This window comes from Pan paniscus, chromosome 2, assembly GCF_029289425.2.
Source record: "Pan paniscus chromosome 2, NHGRI_mPanPan1-v2.0_pri, whole genome shotgun sequence".
Lineage (NCBI taxonomy): Eukaryota > Metazoa > Chordata > Mammalia > Primates > Hominidae > Pan > Pan paniscus.
The window spans coordinates 177,431,312-177,456,958 of record NC_085926.1 but is presented as its reverse complement, the minus strand read 5'-3'; the positions used below and the strand labels follow the sequence as shown (position 1 = coordinate 177,456,958).

Genomic DNA, 25,647 nt, shown 5'->3' with positions numbered 1-25,647 from the left:
GTGAAGGTGATGGTAACTGCCACAGCAAAGGCAATACCGTAGTTTTTGAATTTGAATAATAGTTTTACCTCTGTTGTTAATAGGATATGAAGAGGATGTGGGTATTGCTGTTAATAAACAGAGGACTTTGATTCAAAATAATGAGAAATACATTTAGTCCTTAAAGTAGTAATCACAGTGCACAACAGTCCAAAATATATTTCTGGAATGGCTAATTTTTATTTAATTCTGTAAGCCTAAGGTAAAAAGCATAGGCAGTAACTTTTACTAGTCAATAAAAAGCAATTCTACCAATCCACTGGTAATTAATACACTAAACAGAGTTGGAAAGCATTTTACTGAAAGCAAAATATTTAGAGAAAATAGACATTTATACAAAATTATAAAATGCTTGTAATAAGAATAAGTGCATTTCAAGGAAAGCACAAACTTAATTGATAGAGCCAGTTAAAGCTTTAAAAAATTTAAGTGGAAATTGAAATATGCAAAAATGTATAAACATTCTACAAAAGATGGTCATTCTTTTCCTGAGTATACTAAAGCTATGAAACGTAAGGTGACAAAAGGAAGGTAGAAGCTTGGGAACTCTTTCTCAAGGGCATTTTCTTTCTACACACTGCTTCCCTCCTTCTTCATATTCTTGCTTGGAAATCCACATCTGTTGAAAGGTACCCTGTAAAATGGAAAGAAATTTATATAATTATGCCTTACTTCTTACTAGAAATGGCTTTTTAAATTTTTTTTTTTTGAGAGAGGGTCTTGCTTTGTCAGCCAGGCTGGAGTGCAGTGGCGTGATTGTAGCTTACAACAACCTCGAACTCCTTGGTTCAAGGGATGCTCCCACCTCAGCCTGGGACTCCAGGGGCATGCCACCTTGCCTAATTTTAATTGTTGTAGAGATGGGGTCTCACACTATGTTGCCCAGGCTGGTCTCATACTCCTGGGCACCTGTGATCCTCCTGCCTCAGCCTCCCAAAGTGCTGGAATTATAGGTGTGAGCCACTGCACCAGCGTTTTTTTTCTTTTAATATCTTATTTTCGTAACTCCTAAACTTTGAATAATTCATTTAAGAGTCCCGTCCCCCAAAATAGTACTCGATTATTTCTGCCCTCCTCCAGAACCATCCAAACACACTATTTAGCCTTGCCTTTATGGTTAAAAAGAATACTAAGTCCTTCTGTATCTGTTACATTGTACAGGATTTAGAAAATATCTGGCAAGGAAGACTGAGGGTTTAGGTGTGATGGCTTGATGCCAACCTAAGGCAATAACAGAAACTGTCAGAAGGCTTGACTGAGTACTTAATGACATTTACTTTTGTTGCTCTGAGGTAAAGGGCATCCTCCCCCTTTATATACAGTATACATATATGTATATAAACTGTATATATACAGTATATATATACACACATACGTAACTATATATACAGTATAGATATAAGTATATAAACTGTATATAAGGGGAGAAATGCTCTAAGTCCAGGATGCAGAAAAGTACAAGGACTTTTTGTCCTTATTCAAGGCAGATGGTAGTCCAAGCAACATCTTACACCCCACACCATGACTTCACCATTTGCTCCAAGACCAATTCCTGACTTCCTAGACCTCACTGTAGATCTCACTGTAGACTGGGGAATGACCAGAACTTGAGAAGCAATGTTTTAATTTTAAATGCACTCCAGACAAGCCCTGACCAGTGCGAATGGGGGTATTATTAGAAAAGGCATGCATACATTAACATATTTCCACCTCTGAGAGGGGACCTTGAAATTAGGCTGACAAATGTCCACTAATTAGGCAGAGGCATTTTGTTACATCAGAACACATAAAACTGGTTATTCCATTAGGTCTTCCACTCATTTGACAGTTATAAAATGCAAAGACAAATGAAGCACTGGAATTATTTTTTGTATTTTTACTAAATTTAGTATAATTCAGTAAGACTATTTTTGCAAAGTTGCTCATCTACTAACCAAAGAGGCTAGAATGGAGCCGCCAATCCATGAGCTAAACCTCCGTTCCACTGTTGTATTATTTGCAATCAATTTCAACCGCATACTCTGAAATAGAAGAATATGCATTAGTACAATCAAATCTTGTGACTCAACTTAGAAAATTCTTTTTTTTTATTTATTTTAAATAGAGACAGGGTCTTCCTCGCCATATTGTCCAGGCTGGTCTTCACATTTGCACTCAAGCAATCGGCCCATCTCAGCCTCCCAAAGTGCTGGGATTACATGCATGAGCCACTGCACCCAGCCAGGAAATTCAATTTTGACAGACTTCAAAATGGCTCCCTGTGGTTCAAACACTGATTAAAATATGGTAATTTTGAAATAGCCAAGATAACAAGCATAGGTTAGACTAATGTACAGACTTTTAAAAGTACTTTGATTATGGCTTTTAACATGCGATTATATGATGAGAAAACATACAAACTTTAAAAAGCTGCATACTGAAGTATGCATTCACAATTTCTATCCTAAAATAGCAAATCCACACCTAACACTATAAATCTGGTGCTGTGCTAAGTCTTTATTATTTCATTTCATCCAACACCAACCTAATTATCATCCCAATCCGTCTCCCTTTCTGTAGTCCTCCCAACCTTCTAACTGCTTCCTTTCTAGGCTTTCATGCTATCCTAATCCCTCCTTAGTTCACCCCAACCCTTCTAAATAAAAACACAACCATCAGATATCAGGTTAGTTTTTTATTCATACTATTTCCTTCCAAATTAGTGCTTCTGTTCTGACTCTCATTTTCTCTTGATAACACAATTTTATTGCACAGTACTATCCCCTATCTCACTTCCTATATCAAGAGGTTTTTTTCTTTTACCAAGGAATCTGCCTCTGGGGATAGTTCTCAAGTTGTTGACATCTTCCTATTATTCTATAAATAAACATATTTTGGGGGCTTTTTAAAGTGAAATAAGTATGTGTACAGCAAGGGTGGGTAGAGTATGGGATATGGGTGGGTAGAAGGTACTGGGGATAGGGTAAACATGGGTTTTTGTAGGTAAGAAAGATTGGTAACTATTAAATAGAATTTTTTTCCTGTTCTTTCAGAGATTGTTATCACCTCCTAAAGGACAAGGATAGTTTCTAACTGGCCTTGACCACACCTTGGGCCATGCTTATCTGTATTCATTATTCAGGGACTTTCTATGAAATCTAATCATTAGTATTATAGACCGGTGCAGTGGCTCACGCCTATAATCCCAGCACTTTGGGAGGCCGAGGCGGGTGGATCACCTGAGGTCGGGAGTTTGAGATCAGCCTGACCAGCATGGAGAAACTTCATCTCTACTAAAAATAAAAAATTAGCTGGGTGTGGTGGCACATGCCTGTAATCCCAGCTACTTGGGAAGCTGAGGTAGGAGAATCACTTGAACCCAGGAGGCGGAGGTTGCAGTGAGCTGATATCACGCCACTGCACTACAGCCTAGGGGACAAGAGCAAGACTCCATCTCAAGTAAATAAATAAATAAATAAATCTCAAATCAATCAATCAATCAATCTAATGATTAGTATTATAATTCAGGTATGCTCTAGATCTCCAAGAATTTAGAAAATACAAGGCAGATGTCAACTGTGTGCCTATATATTTAGATATCACTTTTAATAATAGAAATGTGGCACACGTAAAACATTATTTTATATGGGAAGCTAAAAGACTATTAAATATACAGATTTATAGATATTGTTAGGGCATATGTAACCACTAATAAGGTTTTTTAAATGTAATCTTCAGTGCAGAACACCTTACAAAAAAAGCACTTGAAGTTTTGTTGTTGTTTTTTTTTCCTGAGCCAGAGTCTTGCTGTGTCACCCAGACTGGAATGCAGTGGCATGATCTCGGCTCACTGCAACCTCCGCCTCCTGGGTTCAAGTGATTCTGCTGTCTCAGCCTCCCAAGTAGCTGGGATTACAGGCACGTGCCACCGTGTCCGGCTAATTTTTGTTATTTTTTTTTTTTTGAGATGGAGTCTCGCTCTGTTGGAGTGCAGTGGTGCGATCTCAGTTCACTGCAACCTCCACCTCCCGGGTTCAAGCAATTCTCCTGCCTCAGCCTCCCGAGTAGCTGGAATTAAGAGGCGCCTGCCACCAGGCCCAGCTAATTTTTGTATTCTTAGTAGAGATGGGGTTTCACCATGTTGGCCAGGCTGGTCTCCCTGACCTCATAATCCATCTGCCTCGGCCTCCCAAATTGCTAGGATTATAGGCGTGAGCCACTGCGCCCAGCTGATAGAAATTTTAAAGTTAAAAGATTATAACTGTCATTCTGTTACCGAAGTACTGTATAAATTACCTTCTCAAACCGAGTTTTTCTATTCTTTTAAAAGTTATTATAATATACCCACTGATCTTTTTAAAACAAACATGAGCTCATCAGTCCACTGCTAGATTTTATCCTGTGAAGAAGGAAGTATTTTCCCCTAGAGATTCAGCATAGCTCCACTGACACCTTGAGGCTTCTAGCCTCAAGAACTATAAGACAACAAATTTCTGTTGTTTGAAGCCACTAACATGTACTTTGTTATGGCAGCTCTAGGAAACTAATCCGTCTTTCTAGCCATATTGCTTTCCCCACTTACGTAAAGACTAGAAGCCAACTACTTTGAATTACTGGAACATACCTGTCTTCTCTTAGTATTTTTGTAAATGGTTTTATTCCCTCCATCTAGATATCCTTTCATAAATTAGCAATGAGTTGAACTATTCATTCAAACTATAGCTTCTTCAGGAGGCTATCCTCTGATACTCCTAGAGAGTTAAGTAGTGGCTTCTTGGTGTTCCCGACAGCACCTCGTTCATGACATACTGAATTGTTGAGCATGTTACAGTCATCATTTTCTGCATGTCTAACCATCCTAGTAGACTGAACCCTTGGTGTGCAGGGACTAGTGCCTAGCAGACTATACATATTTAAATATTAAGTTAATAAATGAGATTCAAATAATTTAAGAGAAACTAATAGATGTCAACTAGGAAAACTATTAAAGGATATTAACTTTAGTGATACTATACCAGGCACACACAAAATATCATGTATCTATTGAAAAATGGACGCTTATCTACAAAATTACACCATCAGTGAGGAAATATATGACTGAAGAATACCATTAAAGAACAAACAGAACTTACTGGAGGAGTTTTCTGAGACAGCTCTCTATTCAACCTGTCAGTAAAACTCTGTATTAGTGTGTTTCCTCCTGCCACTATTACACTGCCATAGAGACCCTAGGATAAAAATACAAGAAAAATCAATTAGTTCCATATGTTTCCAAAAGTTTTAAATACAACTACAAATATAACCATGTGCTCTACTACAATTTCCCTTTCGTTTTTTGGAAATGTTTTACTGTTACATAGAACTAATAGCTTAATCCATCAATTCTCCATCCTGGCTGTACATTCAGCTCATCTAAGGAGCTTTTAAAACACAAATTCCTAGGGGCAATTAAATAAAAATGTCTGGGGACGGGATCCAGGCAAGGTTACTTTTAGAGACGGGGTCTCGTTATATTGCCTACATTGGAATGCAGTGGCTATTCACAGGCACAGGCATAGTGTACCACAGCCTCAAACTCCTGGGTTCAAACAATCCTGCCTCAGGCTCCCAAGTAGCTGGGACTACATGCCACTGTGCCTGGCAGGCATGGTTTTTAACTCCCAAGATTATTTTAATGTGTACAAAGTTTTAAGAACCACTAACTTAAAGGAATCATTCTAAAAATCATAATTTTTTTTTGGCAGATAGCTGCCAATATTTAATTAGAAGTACATTTTATAATGACTTTATCTTAGAATGCTCATCTGGAAATATTAATAACAACCACCAGCCAAAAATTAAAATTACAAATATTTTGAAAAAGAATGCTTATCTGTAAGTTAGGATATTCAAAATTAGACAATTATTTTATGATTATGACAATGATAAACTCTGAACATATTCCTCACCAAAATTATTGCTACTTTTCTCTTTTGCAGAGGTAAGCATCAGAAGCACATGGGAGCTTTTCCAAAACACATATGCTAAGCCCTTCCCAAATAAAAATAAATTACTACTTATAAGCAGTGTATTTACTTTGAATTTGCATGTATGCATCAGAAAGTTAAATGTCAAACTGTTTTAGTGGGTAAGTTCCTATTTTTAAAACATACTTCAAATGTCTAAATCATCTAAATTTTGAAGTAGAAAATGGAATGCAAAAGTATCTCATTAGTTAAAAGGAGAAACTTCACTAAAAACAGTTATCACTGTTGCAATAAATATACTTAAATTCAATTACCTTCCCCGAAAGGTGGAATTGTATTTGCGCTAAAAAAATCCCAAACTTATACTACTATTGTCCTAGAAACATCCCATGCCTACTAGGTTACCAGGTGAAATAAAGGTAAAATAAAGTATGATTTTCATAGCCACTCAAAGCCTTTTTTTGAATAACATAGTAGTTATTAGCACTATGCTTTAAGCAAATTAATTTACTCAAAATCTAGGCAGTATGTGGGTGATAAGCTGAATTGGGTTTAAATAAGATAAAGTAAGTCCTCATTTAATGTCATCAATATGACCTTGGAAACTGACTTTCAGCAAAATGTCATGTAACAAAACCAATTTTTTTCCTGAAACAATGTCCTTCAAGGACCTACTGTACATCGTTTCAGTTAAAGTTGCAGTCTCCAAGAACCTATCACTGATAATGAGTGAAGTATATAATATGGAGTTAGTATTTAAAACCTGACAAAGCACAAAAAATATGAAGATCATTTAAAATAAACTTCATGTAAAAGTTACTCATATAATTTAAACCACGCCTTCCTGAAAAATAAAAGTAGAAGTTGTGCTATCTGTAAGAAAATCACCAACAATACATATTTTGGTTTGCCACATTTCAGGAAATCTCTAGCGCAGCAGTGTCTACAATAACTTTCTGTGATGATGCAAATGTTCTATATCTGCGCTGTCTGATGCAGCAGCCACTAGCCACATTTATAATGAGGCTACTACAACTGAAGAATTGAGTTTTATGTTTTTATCTATTTTAAATTTAAATTGCCGCATGTGGCGGGTAGCTACAAAACTGGACACCATAGCTCTAGAGTTTCACATTTTTCCTTTTCTAGTACTTCATCTTTTTACATATACTGTTATAAAATGAACTTCAAAGTCAATGACACTGACAACCATTAGATCACTGTCAACCTAACAATGATTTGGGGGCATTTCAGTCCCCTAAAAGATACCTTTAAACCGTAACAGGAGACTGGCACTTACTGGTCTGATATCAATATCACACATCCCAACACTTGTGGTGACAACATGACTGACTCCTAACATTGTGTTTCCTGATAACCCCTACAACAAAAGAAAACAAGTAGTCACATGGAAGCTCTTCATACAGTAAAGCATATCCAAAACATTTTAGCCACAAAAGCTCTTTACCTATATAGGAAAAGCCAGGCTAATTATGAAATAAGCTTTTATACCTTTACATTGGAAGGGTCAAATAATCCTTCTGGAATCTTTAGCCGCTCTGCACCAAAATCACAATTGTAGCCATTGGGGAATTCATAATGAACAGTTGGCATCTGTGCAGCCACTCTGAAAACATATTAAACCGTATTACACAAAAGACAAAAAATAATTCTCTTCAAAATTATAAACTACTAGGGAATTATCAACTTGTAAAAAAATGGGAGTGAGAATATTTTAAACATTATTCAATTAAGTATTTTTTAAACAAATCCTTTCCTCATTTATAAAGTATACATTTTAATAAGAAAACATACTGTTCATCATAAGTTGAATCTGACACTTGAAGTACCGAAGCTTGAAAATCCTGGATAACACACTGTGAGTAAAAGAAAAAAGTAATAAACAAGGTTGAGATTTATCTTTGTAATCTATACTTTTATAACATATTTTAAATACTTTTCTGAATGAAATTGGACCATGTTTCTAGATGGGTAAATCATTTCAAGAGTATAAATGTACCTAACAAGGATTCTGAGTATCAAGAAACCTAATTCTAATCAGTTGCATTAGAAGTTAATTACACACATTTAAGTTACAACAGTTATGAAATGAGAGATAAATAACTGCAGGTGCAGGAACCCCTGCACCACAGTTCTGCATAACAAAACCAATTTCAGAACACCACTTTCTCCTTAAAAATAAGCTAATTAGAAGCAAGATTTCATTACCTACATATACACATGTGCATATACATCACATTTTATGCAACTTTTAATGACTGTACATAGTATAAAACAGTTTAATAAAATGTTGTGAACTAACACGACCTCTAGAAAAATCTTGTCTAATATCTAGGAAAAATGACTAATCATCCTAATTTTTCCTCGTATATTACATGTACACACAGACAAAATCTTTATCTTTAGGTGCAAAAACTGTCAGAGCTGGATGCAGTGGCTCATACCTGTAATCTCAGCACTTTAAGAGGCCGAGACAGGAGGATCGCTTGAGGCCAGGAGTTCAAGACCAGCCTGGGCAACATAGCGAGACACTGTCTCTATAAAAATAAAAAATTAGCCGGGCATGGTGGCGTGCACCTGTAGTCCTCCCTACTGAGGAGGCTGAGGCAGGGGGAGCCCAGGTGTTTGAGGCTGCAGTGAACTACAACTGCACCACTGCACTCCAGCCTGGGTGACAGAGAAAGACCCTGTCTTTATTTATTTATTTTTTGAGACAGAGTCTTGCTCTTGTCGTCCAGGCTGGAATGCAGTGGCACAATCTTGGCTCAATGCAACCTCCATCTCCCGTGTTCAAGCAATTCTCCTGCCTCAGCCTCCTGAGATTACAGGTGCTCGGCACCAAACCCGGCTAATTTTTGTATTTTTAGTAGAGATGGGGTCTCACCATGTTGGCCAGGATAGTCTTGAACTCCTTGCCTCAAGTGATCCACTGCCTTGGCCTCCCAAAGTGCTGGCATTACAGGCATGAGCCACCATGCCCAGCCAACCCTGTCTTTAAAATGTGTGTGTGTGTGTGTGTGTGTGTGTGTGTGTGTGTGTGTGTGTGTGTGTGTGTGTCTGTATATGATATAAATAAAATAATTTTTTTAAAACCTGTTAGATATGATCCCTCTCATAGTAAATTATGACTCATATAATTTTACTCTTAGTTTCTTTTGCTGGATACACATTAATTTCTATCAACAGAGTAAGCAAACAACCTACAAAATAGGAGAAAATATTTGCAAACTATGTATCTAACAAAGGTCTAATACCCAGCTTCTATAAGGAACAACAACAACAAAAAGCCTCATTAAAAAGTGGGCAAAGGACACTAACAGACACTTCGAAAGAAAACATACATGCGGCCAACAGCATATGAAAAAAAGCTCAGTATCACTGACCATCAGATAAATGAAAATCAAAACCACAATGATACACCATCTCACACCAGTCAGAATAGCTATTATTTATTATTAAAAAGTGAAAAAATAGGGCCGGGCACAGTGGCTCATGCCTGTAATCCCAGCACTTTGGGAGGCTGAGGTGGGTGGATCACAAGGTCAAGGGTTCGAGACCAGCCTGGCCAACTAAGAATACAAAAATTAGCCAGGTGTGGTGGCACACACCTGTAGTCCCAGCTACTCAGGAGGCTGAGGTAGGAGAATTGCTTGAACCCAGGAGATGGAGGTTGCAGTGAGCCGAGACTGCACCACTGCGCTCCAGCCTGGGCGACAAAGCAAGACTCTGTCTTGAAAAAATTAAATAAATAACAGATGCTGCTGACACGGCTGCAGAGAAAAGCGAACGTTTATTCACTTTTGGTGAGAATGTAAATTAGTTCAACCATTGTTGAAAGCCATGTGGCAATTCCTCAAAGAGCTAAAAACAGAACTACCATTTGTTATTTTTTCTTTTTTGAGATGGGTTCTCACTCGTTACCCAGGCTAGAGGGCACTGGTACAATCACAGCTCACTGCAGCCTCGACCTCACAGGGCTCAGGTGATTCTCCCACCTCAGTCTCCCAAGTAGCTGGGACTAAAGGTGCACACCCCCACACTTAGCTAATTTTTCTTTTTCTTTTTCTTTGAAATGGAATCTCACTCTGTCGCCCAGGCAGGAGCGCAGTGGCACCGTGTTGGCTCACTGCAACATCCATCTCCTGGGTTCAAGCAATTCTCCTGCCTCAGCCTCCCAAGTAGCTGGGATTACAGGCACCCACCACCACACCCAGCTAATTTTTTTATATTTTTAGAGACAGGGCTTCACCATGTTGGCCAGGCTGGTCTCCAACTCCTGACCTCAGGTGATCCACCCGCCTCGGCCTCCCCAAGTGCTGGGATTACAGGCGTGAGCCACCGCACCCGGCCCCACTTAGCTAATTTTTCTGTTTTTGTAGAGACAGGGTTTTGCCATGTTTCCCAGGCTGGTCTCTAACTCCTGAGCTCAAGGGATCCACCCACCTCAGCCTCTCAAATTACAGGCGTGAGCCACCATGCCTGGCCCAGAACTACCACTTGACCCGGCAATCTCATTACTGGGTATATACCCAAAGGAATATAAATCAGTTTATCATAAAGACACATGTATGCGTATGTACACTGCACCACTATTCACAATAGCAAAGACATGGAATCAACTTAAATGCCCATCGGTGGAAGACTGGATTAAGAAAATGTGGTACATACAGACCACGGAATATTATGCAGTGAAAAAAAAAAAAAAAAAGAATGAGATCATGTCCTTTGAAGGAACAGGGATGGAGCTGGAGGCCATTATCCTCAGCAAACTAATGCAGGAACAGAAAACCAAATATAGCACGTTCTCACTTACAAGTGAGAGCTAGATGATGAGAACACATGGACACAATGAAGGGAACAACAGACAGTTGGACCTCCCTGAGGGACGAGGGAATGGAGCAGAAAAAATAACTATTGGGTACTAGGCTTAGTACCTGGGGGACAATAATCTGTACAACAAACTTCCGTGACACAAGTTTACCTATTTAACAAACCTGCACATGTACCCCTGAACCTAAAGTAACAGTTTTTTTTTTTTAAAGAAATTAAGGCGTATCTGTGGCGTCAGGTTGTTTTACTAACCTCTTCCCCATCAGTAAGCCATATGTTCAGAGATGGGTTTTTAGTAAAGAGAATCTCTCATGGGTTCCTTGTTCTGAACAAAAACACATTTTTGATATTGCTGACTGATGCTGGGAAACAGAACATAACTGAGACATACTAGTAGGCCTCTACAAAACCTAAAACCATTTTCTCAGCCAAAAATGTTCAGAATAGCATAAAACCAAAATTCCTTCCAGGTCTCACCATAGTAATCCAAGTGAGTATGTAGTAATTTGTAGAGAGATTTGTTTGGCAAGTATGAAAAGCATGCCTCTCACAGCAGAGCTCTTTTGTTAGTAAAATATCATTAAAAATATAGAGTGTGACCCTGAGATCATGTTCTATTTAATCTTCAAAATATATTTCGTAATAAAAAAAATAAAGAGCTTGAAAATATAAAGTGCCCATATTTTACTCAGGGATTTACAGCCTATATATAACTTTTTTTAATACTCATGCAAAAAGCCTGTAACATTTTTGTAAAGAGAATGAGGGTTACTTACATTACACATATAATTGTGCCAAGACCTCGTAACCTGAGGCAACTTCTCTTTTCTTTTCCAGTTTGCTGGAGATCCTTCACGAACAGCTTCCTGAGAGTACCAAGAGATGCTAGGTTAATGGAGTTCACTTCATAGGGGTCGGGGAGCTAGAAGTAAGTTCTACAAAGAAAATTCAATAATTACTTACTTTTGATGCAATCATATATGGAGGAACCAATTCAATATTCATTTCTTGGAAGAGTTCTCTGCATTGCATAGTAATAAAGTCTCCAGCAAGAGGGGATTTCACAATGCCTATGAAACAGATGAAACAAGGCTAAGAGGGCAGTAAGTCCAAACTTCCTTGAACGAATTTCCTCTGTGGGTGTATTTATGTGAATAACTTTTTCAGGTAGAATGAACTGAACTATCCTTCAACACATAAATAAAGCCATGCATCAGTTTTAAATATACATTATATACTAAAGATTTTTAACATACTTAAAAAAAAAATCTTATTCAGAAACTGATACGCTTTAATAGTGCTACTCATCATTTTATTTCATTATGTGCATCCTCATGGCATCTAAAATCATCTCAGTGTATCCTGGTTAAATACATTTACCTTGTTGAAGGACATAGCCATCGTGGACTGGAATTGCAGTGGTATGAGTGGCTCCACTGTCCAAAATCAGCCCAGTAGAACGACCATTAGCAAATCTAGTTTAAAACATTAAGGAAAAGAAAGTATCAAGGCCGCTAAAATAATGTTTATTGTAAAGGGCAGGCTCTTATAATGTTTCAGAAACTATTTCTTAAACATGTACCTTATAGTTAAAAATGTATTACAGTGAAATCTAGGGATAAAAATTGGTATAAAATAATATTTCTGGCTTAAAAACAAATAGTAAGAGGCAGGAATTCCAGAATGGAGGTATCAGGCACTCAGGGAAGCCTTTATCCTAGAAACAGCTACTATTAAGCTGGTCAAAATTAACACAATCACTAAAAGTCTCTGGAGACTGATCAAAGAGCTTACAACAAACTGAGATGCATTTATTTAACAAAATATACAGAAACTTGGTAAGAACAGTGGGAGGTTGTGATAATTGAGCTAGGGACTATAACCATTCTCACATAGCACTGAAAAAGAGCTGTTTCAGCAGTTTGGCAGCCATATGGTAGTTCCTATCTCCTCCAACTCAATGAGCGGGAAAACTATTCCAGGTGAATTCCACAGTTGGTAAATATTGGCAGATCCCATTTTCCACAGTTCTGTGCTGCAGATGGCCTATACTACCTGAATATACTAAACTGATGTTTAGGAGTAGGGACATTCACTCATTCATCAAATATTTACTGAGCATCTATTAGGTGTCTACTAAGTCTGGTGCTTAATAAGGAGGGAGGGAGGAAAGGAGGGAGGCTGCTCACCTGGCACTAAAATTCCTTTAACACAGTAGACACACAATGGTGCACCAAAACTGCCTTTTCCCTGAAGGTTATCCTGTTTAGTGAAGTAGATGATGAATAAAGCTGTAAAAAGAAAAGCTCAGGATGTCCCAGGGAAGGTGGTGGTGTAAAAGAGAAACCTATTCCTGAGATATTCAATAGTAAAATCTGGGGAAGGGAATATGGGCAAGAGTAGGAGCATGTGGGAAGACCAAGAAACAAGAGAACACAGCGAGGTCAGAGAACTGCAAGTACCTCAGCACGGTCTGAAAGTAAAATAAAGGAAGAAATGTAGAAGACGATTCTGGCTTAAAGCAGACTAGCACTTTAGAAAGATTATTAGAGGCTGGGCACGGTGGCTCATGCCTGTAATCCCAGCACTTTGGGAGACTGAGGCAAGCAGATCGCTTGAGTCCAGGAGTTCGAGAGCAGCCTGGGCAACATGGCGAAACTCCATCTCTACCAAATAAATAAATAAATAAAAATACAAAGATTATTAGAGCAACAGCGTAAAGAATGGGCAGACAAGAGGATGTGCTTCAGTAATCCTGGAAATAGCTTCCACCTAATGCTGTGGCAGTGGGACAGAGAGAAGCAAATAGCAGGGAAGAACAGGCAGGATTTGATGACTGACTAAATGTGAAGGAGAATGAATTTACAGCCAATTTCCAGTTTTCTATGATATTGGAAGGGAGGGAGATTTTAAAATGGCAATCTTTCAATTCACCTAAGCCAACTGGTTAAAACATTGCCTTCTATCCACATGCCCCTTCTTAAAAACAAAAACAAAAATGTCTTAACACTCAGAATTTGAGTGTTATTTTATTTCCCTCATACCTTCTGGTGTATCATCAGTTCTAATAAGAAATACTAAAAGATGAATAGCTAAAAAGCAAGAAAAAAGGGAAAAAAACAACTTCGGAACAAGCAATAATTGGCGTATGTCTTCTCCCAGAGTTATCATATTCAGTAGTATCGTACATACTTCAAGAGGAAAGGTATTACTCTTTCAAGGATACGCTGTCAAAACTGCAGTTTTGCAAAGGAAGAAGGCAGGGATGTTGTAGTGTTCAAACATTAACTCTGTCAGTTTCTCTCTCTTTGCTCTAGTATTCCACTTGAGAAGAGGGGAAAAAGAAATGCAAGTTATTAAGAATTAAAAAGTTGATTTATCTCCAGATAAAATCTAGCACTATATTAACAAAGATATAAAACATTAAGAACAGAATACCATGGGAAATCATCTTTCATAATATCTCACAAAAATAAAAAAACCTCTATAATATTTCTTTAGATGTAGATTAAATTTAATAAATCTATCAGAGAAGAATTAAAATTCTTTAATAATAAAATTGCTCCTGACTTTTCCACATATGAGGAAATCAGGATTCTTATAAACATATTATTAAATCTAAAGAGTAAATATGGTAATCCAAATCCTAAGTATGAATTTTAGACCACCAAATTCTCCCACTTATAGTTGGTATTCATAAAAGAATACTGTAAGTTAGTAATAATAAGATACTGATAATTTATGACCATTATGCTTGCTTTCTGGGACCTTTTTATCTATGTACCAAATGTATTTCACAAGAGTCTTTGGTCCAGAAATTTCCAGCCCTTGTTCAACATCTCAATTCTCTCTTGGAAACTTGAATAAAAGTAGATATACGCTGCCCTTGGGGCACAAGAAATGATTCATAATTCAAAATGGGAAGCAGTCCTAGGAAATAAAATGTTAAACAAATCCCTAGAAATACATAAATAACCACAAGAATCCATTAGGGTGTTTTGTTGTTCTCTGGATATTTTATTTATTGGAATAGTAAAATAAAAGTTACAATAGTGTTAAAAAATTAATCCTTTTCCCTAATTTTCAAATTCAAAATATGAATTTCTATGCCTCTTTAAAGAAAAATATTCATCAAATGAGTAGAAAACTAAAGGAAAAAAAAAGAAAAAAAAAAAACAACTAGAGAAACATGAAAAAGAAAATCTTTATCTCACCGGTGCCTCTGACATGAGAACAGGATGGAGACTGGCTTCTGATTTGACATGCATTTTGTAGGTATGATCCAAAATAGCCTGGAAACTATCCCAGTCTTCAACTAGAATATAAGATTAGTAACTTGGAAACAATGCATAGTTGAAGATGAATATAGCATCTTTTGAGAAATTGTTTCTATGACTTAACAATTAATACTTTAGTATACAGAACCTACTGATTTTACAGATCAACTTCATACCACACTACTTTATATAGAGATTACCTTTGCCTTCTAGATATATAGAACTTCTTTTTGGTCCCTCCAGCCCCCAGACCTGTCCCAAAAGTAATTAATCTAACAGACCTAAAATATGAAGTAAATGTTATTCAATTCAATAAATACTTATTAGAGGCCCAGAATGTGATCAGAATGATAACAGGAAGTACAGAAGAATTGTATGGCCTTCTGATGATACTACTGCTGGATTTATAAAAAAAAAAAAGAAAGAAAGAATTGTACGGTCTAGACCCGACACAAAAAAACTTACAATCTATTTGGAAAAAGACTAAAAGACATGTTAAAAATTCAAAGAAGAGCATCTGTCTTCAATTTGGCTTCCACCTAAACATTCCATTAAAACTACTGACATAAGTCACTAATGACCTTCTTTTTTCTTTTTTTTGAGATGGAGTCTCGTTCTGTTCCCCAGACTGGAGTGCAATGGCGCAATCTCAGCTCACTGCAACCTCCGCCTCCTGGGGTCAAGCAATTCTCCTCCCTCAGGCTCCCGAGTAGCTGGGATTACAGGTGCCCGCCACCATACCCAACTAATTTTTGCATTTTTAGTAGAGACAGGGTTTCACCATGTTGGCCAGGCTGGTCTCGAACTCCTGACCTCAGGTGATCCACCCACCTCAGCCTCCAAAGTGCTGGGATTACAGGCGTGAGCCACCGCCCCCAGCCACTAATGACCTTCTACTAGGCAAATTCATGGATACTTAACATTTTTAATCTCATCTGACTTCTCTAAATTATGACAGTATTGCCTACACAAGAGTTTACAAACTTTTCTGTCACAGCCCAAAGAAAAAATGTCATTAATTATATATTTCCACAGGCCCACCTGGATTTTTTTAACTTCTCTCTTAGTGTAAAGCTTTCAATGTCACAGCAGAAAACACCGAGAATAACTGGAATTTTATGCTTCCAGAAACTTTTTCTTTTCTTGTTCTTCCCCTGCTTTTTTTCCTACATCCCTAATTGTTCCCTTTCTTTCTCCTTCAAGGGTACCTTTTATTCTCTATTGGTTAAAATATACAACAAGTTTTTGCTAGAACTCCATCTTCAATCCTCTTCTCATGTTCCAATTTTTTTCAGAGTAATAAAATGCAACTCCATGTCTTAAAATCTTTCTTATAACCTTTTATTCCCCTGTTTACTGAATTATCACCTGGATGTTCTAAGTACTTTGAACTCAGTGAACCCATTTACTTACTACACATGAAAGAGTTAACACTGCAAGCCTGAGAAAGGCCTGCTTGTAAGGCTGACTCTTAGCTGGTGTCTGGAAACATGACTGGCAAACAGTTCCCTATGTTCATATAAAACTTGTCCCTAAATGGTAAGGGTAGCTCGCTACACCTACACTGTTTATACAATGTGGTTTGTTCTGAACACTTGCTTTCCTTCTGAGAATCTAAAATTTTGTTACATGCCAGGTAGATGGTACCTACATAACCAGCCCTCTGTAAAATCCTTGGGTACTGAGCCTCAGAGTTCTCCTGGAAGGTAACACAGATCATAACTTGTTGCTGGAGGGATTAAGCACATCCTGTGTGACTCCACTGTGAGAAGACTCTCCAAAGCCTGTATCTGGACTTCATCATCCCCTGTCCCTTTTCCCTTTGTCGATTTTGTTTTGTATCTGAATCTTCAGTACAATAAATCTTAGCTGTGAATACAACCATATGCTGAGTCCTGTGAGTGAGTCTTGCTGGTGAATAATTGAACCTGAGAGTGATTTTGGCTATCCCTGATAAGCTTTTTTTTTTTTTTTTTTTTTTTTGAGACAGAGTCTCACTCTGTCACCCAGGTTGGTGTGCAGTCATGGGATCTCAGCTGCAACCTCTGCATCCTGGGTTCAAGTGATTCTCGTGCCTCAGCCTCCCAAGTAGCTGGGATTACAGGTGGTACGCATCACCACACCTGTCAAATTTTTGTATTTTTAGTAGAGATGGGGTTTCGCCATGTTGCCCAGGCTGGTCTCAAACTCCTAGACTCAAGCAATCCACCCGCAGTCTCAGCCTCCCAAAGTGCTGGGATTATATAGGCGCGAGCCACCACGCATGGCCAACCATGCCTTTTAAAACCATAACACTTGCTCCTTCCCTTTATATTCCTATCTCAATGCATGGTACTCTCTGTTCAGAGTTACCCCAACCAAAAATCTAGGAAACTTTCTCAACTTCTCTCTTGCTTTCACTCCCTCGATCATTTAGTACCATTTGTCTCCTGGTTACCCTGAAAGTCCCTTCAGAATCTCTACCAGCATTATATAACAGTTTAAACCTTTTTCATTTCTCATCTGGACTCTGACCATCACATCTGTTTAAATTCCTTTGGGGTTATCCTTCAGTCACTAGCTTAATACAACCCTGGGATGGTTTACAAGCCCTTTTATGACTGCTCCCTGCCTACTTTTCCTGCTACTGCTCTCTGCCTACCTTTCCTGCTACTGACCCTAATAAGCCCAATGCTGCAACCATACTTAATTGTATTACATTTTCAAGCACATAAGTTTCTTTCACAATTCCATCCCTTCACACATGCTGGTCCCTTTGCTTTACCCAGCTTTGTCAGCCAAGCTAATTCTTATTCATTGATCAAGATTCATCATGTTACCTCCTTTGTGAAAACCATCACTGACTCCCAACACTAGAGTCAAATACCTCTCCTCTCTAATCCCACTGCTCATTGCACATACCTATATTGTACCACTTATCCCACAGTGTACCATTATTTGTATATATACATCTATTTCCCCTAACTAACTGTAAGCTTTTAATGAAAAGGAACATTTCTTATGCATCTTTGTATTCTCAGTGTCTGGAAATCAGTTTGTGGAATAAAAAACAAAACAAAACAAAAAACCATGGTTGATGTTCAACTTATAGGAAGCTACTACTTTATATCTAAAATATAACATGTACACTCCATAATCAATTCCATGGGGAAAACATCATACCCATCCCATTTTTTAGAGGTGAAATGGCCTCCATATTCTCCCTCGGAACACGCAGAGCATTAGTATCTATGTAGTAGGTGGGACCGCCTTGTTTGCCTTTATCGCCATCTATTTCCATTAATGTGCTTCCGTCATCTCTTTCTACCACCATACCAATAGCTGTAGGAAAATCCACCTGTAAGAGTCAGAAACATGACATACAAGTTTCACCTTTCATCAAGAAGGCATTTTTTCCCCAATTAATGTATTTTATTATATTTTGTTTTGAATCAGAATTTCTGCATAAATTTAATTTACATGAATGGCTTTACATATCCAATTAACTCTAACATTACACTTACCTTGGGGCAGTCCTCACCAGCATAACCAGCTCTCACAGTATAGGATCCAATGTCAAAAACAAGGGCTCCAACTTCATCTGAAAAGATTAAAGATAATTAGCATTAACAGCTTGCAAAAGTATCATATGAGAATCACAGCTCACTGCAGCCTCAACCTCCTAGGCTCAAGCAATCCTCCCGCCTCAGTCTTCCAAATAGCTGGGACTACAATGAATTTTTAAAATTTTTGTAGACATAAGGTCTCACTATGTTGCCCAGGCTGGACTCAAACTCCAGGGCTCAAGCAATCCTCTGCCTCAGCATCCCAAAGTGCTGCAGGCATGAGCCACTGCACTCAGCCCAATTATATTCATATTATTACTCACTTGAACCTAGTTTCAAATACACCTTAAAGAATCATTTAATTAAAATACAACAAGTCATACACCGTATTTAAGTAGAGGTTCAATCAGTTAAGAAATGGTACACTAAAACTGGGTAATTTCAGTTTACTTATTAAAGGGAATTATTTGCAAAGATATAGGTGAAGTACAGGACAACCAGAAGGGACAGTACAGTACCCCAGTACTATAATGATAACTAATAATAATGGATCCATTGCCACTCTTCAAACTGAAGAAACAAGAAGAAATAACTGTTACCAAATCTGGAGAGAAAGTTGTATGGGGGGGGCTACCTGATAGGAGCTGTGACTTTTAGTAGAGGGGATGCAGTTAGCCATGGATTACCCTGAGGTGAATGAACCAGGCTAATAAATATACCAGTAACCTCCCTCCACCATCAACTAGGGTGATTCTATAATTTATCGTCCAAAGTGGGACAACCACTATGGGCAATTTAGTCGTATCTATTAAAGTTGAAATTGTGCATACATAGAATTACACTTACTTATTCTGGAGACACTCTCTCATACAGGTTGCAAGGAGACATGCAAAAGAATGTTCAACAGCTACGAGAACTGAGCAATTTATTAACCTCTCTGCTTCAGTTTCCTAATATGTAAAATGTACATAATAGCTCTTATCTCACAGGATACTCTAATGATTAAACATGTTAAGTGCTTTCATGTATATGAAGTCTTAGAAAATACACACGCTAAGTGTAAGCTGCTATTATAATTGACACATTGCTTGCCATAGGAAAAGGCAGAAATAATCTAATGGTCTCTCAGCAGGGAAATAGATAAGCAATAGTATATTCACACAATGGAATCCTGTACAGCAGTTCAAATGAACACTTTAGATCTACATATGTCAGCATCAATAAATCTAAAAGAATGCTTAGTTTTAAAAGCTAGTTATCAAAAAACCATATGTATACACATACATATATACACATATATACACACACACACACACACGTCTCAAAAAAAAAAAAAAAGAAAATATGCATGGGGTCTGGGAATGTTACATACCAACTTCAGTTCAGTGGTTACATGAACTGAAGAAGGGAGAGAGAGGAAATCTGTATCAATAACATTTTTATTCTTAAAATATCTGAGGTATTAATATGGCAAAATATGACATCTATTTAATCTCACTGGTGAATGCAGTATTGTATTACATACAAACTTACAGGTGATTACAGTAATATCACATACAAACTTACATATTTTTAATATGTTTAAAATATTTCAAAAACTTAACATTTTTAAAATCAAACCCATTACTTTGCAAGTATCAGTTAAGAGACAGTAGCTTTGCAGAATGATCTTTTTTTTTTTTTTTTTTTGACACGGAGTCTTGCTGTATTGCTGCCCAGGCTGGAGTGCAGTGGCGTGATCTCGGCTCACTGCAACCTCTACCTCCCAGGTTCAACAGATTTTCCTGCCTCAGCCTCCTGAGCAGCTGGGACTACAGACGCGCACCACCATGCCCAGCTAATTTTTGTATTTTTAGTAGAGATGGGGTTTCACCATATTGGCCAGGCTGGTCTCAAACTCCTGACCTCGTGATCCACCCGCCTTGGCCTCTCAAAGTGCTGGGATTATAGGTGTTAGCCACCGCGCCCAGCCTCTCATTTTTATTCAAATAAAACAGAGACATATTTTAATTTCTAATATAAAAGAAAGTTTACGTATTTGTTACATTTCTCAAGATAATTAACCCTTCCCTGTGAAATTCTCTGGTCCAAATTATTTTGTCAGAAACTAGGGGGTCCTTAAAAGGAGAACACTGTATTTGTTTTCACCACAGCACCTAAACTTGAGTACAAATCGTAAGTATAGCAATGAATATGAGTTGGTAAAATTTAATACTTTTATTAACCAGAATGCTGGGTAAAGAGATATCCTAATTAAATGAATTAATTGTATAGTTAACCAAAAATTTCAACTTCTGTTCCTCAAGGATTTATCTTTTGCCCTGCACCAGGAGCCCTTATAACTGTTCTGTGTTATGGACCCTTATGACAGTGTTGTGGACTGAATTGTGCCCCCCTAAAATTCATATGTCAAAATCCTAACCCCTAGTACCTCAGAATGTGACTGTACTTGAAACCAGAGTCTTTATTCTTTCTTTCTTTCTTTATTTTTATGTTTTAAGACAGAGTTTCACTCCTGTCGCCCAGGCTGGGGTGCAATGGCACAGTCTCAGCTCATTGCAACCTCCACCTCCAGGGTTCAAGTGATTCTTCTGCCTCAGCCTCCTGAGTAGCTGGGATTACATCTGCTGGCCACCAAGCCCGGCTAGGTTTTATATTTTTAGTAGACATGGGGTTTCACCATGTTGGCTAGGCTGGTCTCAAACTCCACACCTCAGGTGATCCACTCGCCTTGGCCTCCCAAAGTGCTAGGATTATAGACGTGAGCTACCATGCCCGGTGAAACCAGAATCTTTGAAGAAGTAATTAAGTTAAAATGAAATCATTAGATTGGGTCCTAATCCAGTATCAGTGATGTTTTTAAGAGAAAATTCAGGCAGGGCACGGTGGCTCACACCTGTAAGCCCAACACTTTGGGAGGCAGAGGCGGGTGGATCATGAGGTCAGGAGATCAAGACCATCCTGGCCAACATGGTGAAACCCCAACTCTACCCAAAATACGAAAAATTAGCCGGGTGTGGTGGTACGCACCTGTAGTCCTAGCTACTCTGGAGGCCGAGGCAGGAGAATTGCTTGAACCCGGCAGGCGGAGGCTGCAATGAGCTAAGATCGTGCTACTGCACTCCAGCCTGGGTGACAGAGCAAGTCTCCGTCTCAAAAACAACAACAACAACAACAACAAAAAAGACAGAAAATTCAGACTTGGACTTGTACAGAGGGAGGGCCATGTGAAGACAGAGGAGGAGATGGCCATCTACACACAGAGACAGACCTCAGAAGAAACCAACTCTGCTGACACTTAGATCTACCTCTATCCTCTAGAATTGTGAGAAAACTAATTTCTGTTGTTTAAGCCACACAGACTGTGGTACTTTATTATGGCAGCCCTACAAACTAATACAGTTTAGGAAATTATGAATCCCTTCTTAGAATGTTTTTAAATGTTTATAAAAGAAGCCAATTATAATAAAATATAGTTCTACCATGGAAACTTTGGGAAGGCCACAAACCCTATGTTAGGAGCTCCTTCCCTAATTTACCCTTTCCTGGGTAATATATTCTACTCCTATAGCTTCAACTTCTACCTAAATACTGATAATTCCAATCTCAAATCTCTCTCTCTCTCAAGCTCTAACCAGTGTCTACATCCATATCCTGAACTTTTCACTGTACATCAACATAATTGCATCTGATGTCTCATGGGTATCTCAAATTCAACACATCTGAAGCACTGCTGATCTCAGTATTGCCTAACACATTGCTGACCACCAGTCTGCACTGGCAAAAACCTGAGAGTTTTTGTGAACACCTCCATCTTTCAAGTTCTGCCAAATATTTCTGCTAAGTATTTCTCAAATCCCCTCCTTTTTAATACCATTGCCACTGCCTTCAATCAAGCTCTTATCTCAACCGGGAAACTACAATTCCCTACAGATATTGTGCCTCCACCTCTTTGCCTCTTAAATCCACCCTTCCAACTGCTGCACTGTGATCTTTCAATACTGTAACTGTCATTATTTTGGTACATAAATCCTTCAAAAAAAATTAGGGGGTGAATCATTCCGTGGTTTCTCATCACTGTATTTGATAAAATTTAAATCACTCTAGCCAGTTGAAATTCAAGGTGTAGCAAAATCTGGTAGCAGTCTCACTTCCTGCCTCATACACTAACTTACTGGGTAATATGTCATCTCCTGAACACACCACATACTCTCACTCAGCTAACCTTTGCATATGCTGTCCCTTTCCACTCCTCCTCCATCATCCCCATTACCTCTATTGTAAAGTCCCTTGACTCCACCACACAGAATCAATAACTTTATTCTCTGAGCTACCTTTGCACTCTCTCTATATATATGTACATATGAGAGACATATATAACATATATAATATATAATATATACAACATAACATATATGTAATATATATAACATATATAACACACATATATATATATATATGTTTGTTTTTGTTTTTTTTAGGATAGAGTCTCGCTCTGTCACCCAGGCTGGAGTGCAGTTCCAGGTTCGAGCGATTCTTGTGCCTCAGCCTCCCCAGCAGCTGGGACTCCAGGCATGCGCCACCACGCCTGGCTAATTTTTGTATTTTTAGTAGAGACAGGGTTTTGTCATGTTGGCCAAGCTGGTCTTGAACTCCTGGCCTCAAGTGATCCGCCCGCCTCGGCCTCCCAAGGTGTTGGGATTACACCGCACCTGGCCCCTTCTGCATATTGTTATCAATGAACATCTCTCATTGAATTACAGTTACCATTTCTGATCAATATAAGATGCTATCAACTACATGATGCACCACTATTTCCTGCATCACTAACAAAATAATATGGCAATTAAACTCTGCCACGCCAGCACTGTTAAGACATATTCTGACTGGGGGCAGTGGCTCAAACCTGTAATCCTAGCACTTTGGGAGGCTGAGGTGGGAGGACCACCTGAGCTCAGGAGTTCAAGACCCATCTCTATTAAAAAAAAAAAAAAAAAGACATATTCCAACTTCAGCTGTTTAAATGTGGGAAAAAATGTACAACGAAGAATCAGTGAAATACGGTGTCTATTTACCTAACAGACTCATCTACAAGACTGAGCTTCTTGATGACAAGAGCCTATACCTGCCACATAGCAAGTACTCAAAAAACATTTTTGTGAAATAGAAAAAATCCAACATATCAGCTCATTTTCCTGTCCTAATTAGTTTAGCAAACTGGATATGGTGGAATTTTAATTTAAGACTCTAAATTCTCAGAATTTTACATCTGTTCCTTTTCCAGGATGGGAGATACATCTAATTCCTGTACCCTGCTTCATTAAAAATCAAGCCCCATGAACCCAAAGTAGGAGAGTGGCCATGGGAGGCAGGAGGCTTAATAGAACCACAGAGTTCTGGATGTTTAAAACCTAGGATGCAATTTCTAGTCTATAAAAATCCTCAAGAATCGAACCTCTACTCTACTAAAAAGGCTTTTTTCTTTTTTGAGGACTTTAATGTTTTTCTCCTTCCAAGTTTAGGGGTGATGTGATTTTCTTGGGGAACATGAAGGAAAAATCTTATTTTTGTTGTTTCCTACCTGTAAAATGACATCCTTTATAGAAACAGCATCACTATTAGACATAGTAACAATAGCAATAGTCTGGATTTGTTTTCTGGGTCTCTAACTCATCAAACACAACCCAACACATGAATTATATGTATCAGTGTTTCAATTAACCTGCAGATCTTGCAAAAATGGAGGCTCTAAATCAGTAGATTTTGAATGACGCGTGAGATCCTGCATTTCTAACAGGCTTGCAGGTGATGCTGACACTGCTGGTCCATGGGCCAGACTTTAAGTGGCAAATGCAGCATTATTTCATTTAACCTTCATGCCCACCCCCATCGGCTAGGAATCATTCCATAAATGAGGCCTGAAGTTGGAAAGTTACATAAACTACCCAAGACCAAAGCGCTTAATAAAGAGTGAGGTGGATATTTCAACCCAGGTCTGTAACCCCCGGCACCTGGTAATGTTTCTACCACACCACAGTCTAATCAAAGAAAGTGAAAAAATAACACGCCTAGGACCCCCAGCAAACTTTCTGGGCATCCTTAAATTACACGTGCTCCTGAATTGATCTCAAACAGACCCGCCCACGAGTCACTCTGGAGACTCCGCAGCCAACAAACCGGCAGGAGTTACTGAAAGGTGAGGCAGCTCGCGCATGGGGCGCAGACGGGGAGGAGGCAGTACCCTAAGTGGCCGCCGCTTCCCTAGTCAGTTCTACGGCCTGAGGCTCGCTTTGCCACCTATGGGACACTCTGGGAACCCTCCGTCCACGCTTGCAAACCGCCGGGACCTTCCAAGTTTAGGCGCGCGCACACGCGTCCCGACACAGCTGAGTCCAGGAGGCACTCGGGGAGATGCGACCCTGGGGCGGTCACCCAAGCCGGGGCCCGGCGGCCGGCTAGACTGAGCCTCCCGCCCAGCCGCGAGGCTCCCTAGAGAACCGAGCGCGCACCCCAAAACCCTGCTCCTCCGGGGACAGAGGCAGGAAGAGGCCACAGAGAGCCGCCACTTCAGGGCGCCCGAGGAGCACGGCGAGTCGGGTGGGCTCCGGGGGCGGGCAGAGCGTGGGGCGGGGACGGGGCGGGGAGGCCGGGGTCCCGAGAGGGGGAGACCGGAAGGGAACGCCGGGGAGGGGAGGGCTGGGAGCGGCGGTTACAAACCCCACACGCCGAAAAGGCGCGCTCTCTCGTCCGGCCGCACTCACTCACCTCCCCCGTACACGCCGCCGCTCATGGCTGCTGCCGGCGCGACTCCTACCCTAAGGGCTAACTGGCGAATGACTGCAGTGGCCGCGACTGCGAGTCTCGAGGAGCGATAGCCCCTGACTCCCTTAACTTCCACCGCCACCCCCCTCAGGCAACAAAGCGGCGTCCACACACCCCGGAGCTCAGCCACACTTGCTGGCTCCTCTCATCAGCCAATCACTAGGGTCC

The 25,647-nt window shown here is 39.3% G+C and overlaps 1 protein-coding gene across 1 annotated transcript; it reads right to left on the bottom strand.

Moving 5' to 3' along the window:
* Nucleotides 1-195: 195 nt before the first annotated feature.
* ACTL6A (actin like 6A) lies at nt 196-25,647 on the bottom strand. Its single transcript, XM_003831965.4, has 14 exons — nt 25,423-25,647; nt 18,616-18,692; nt 18,275-18,449; nt 15,050-15,150; nt 14,062-14,159; nt 12,216-12,310; nt 11,799-11,905; nt 11,612-11,701; nt 7,800-7,861; nt 7,497-7,611; nt 7,285-7,365; nt 5,151-5,246; nt 1,974-2,060; nt 196-673 (listed from the first exon to the last, which is right to left on the bottom strand). Exons 1-14 carry the CDS (start codon nt 25,445-25,447, stop codon nt 593-595), a joined length of 1,290 nt encoding a protein of 429 aa, XP_003832013.1. The 5' UTR covers nt 25,448-25,647; the 3' UTR covers nt 196-592.

Coding starts and splice junctions, on each gene's coding strand:
- ACTL6A (XM_003831965.4), bottom strand. CDS start 25,447: ATGAGCGGCGGCGTGTACGGGGGAG. Junction 7,612..7,799: donor GATTCAACTTATGATGAACA/GTATGTTTTCTT, acceptor ATATGTTTTCAG/AGTGGCTGCACAGATGCCAA. Junction 674..1,973: donor GCTCCATTCTAGCCTCTTTG/GTTAGTAGATGA, acceptor TCCATTTTACAG/GGTACCTTTCAACAGATGTG.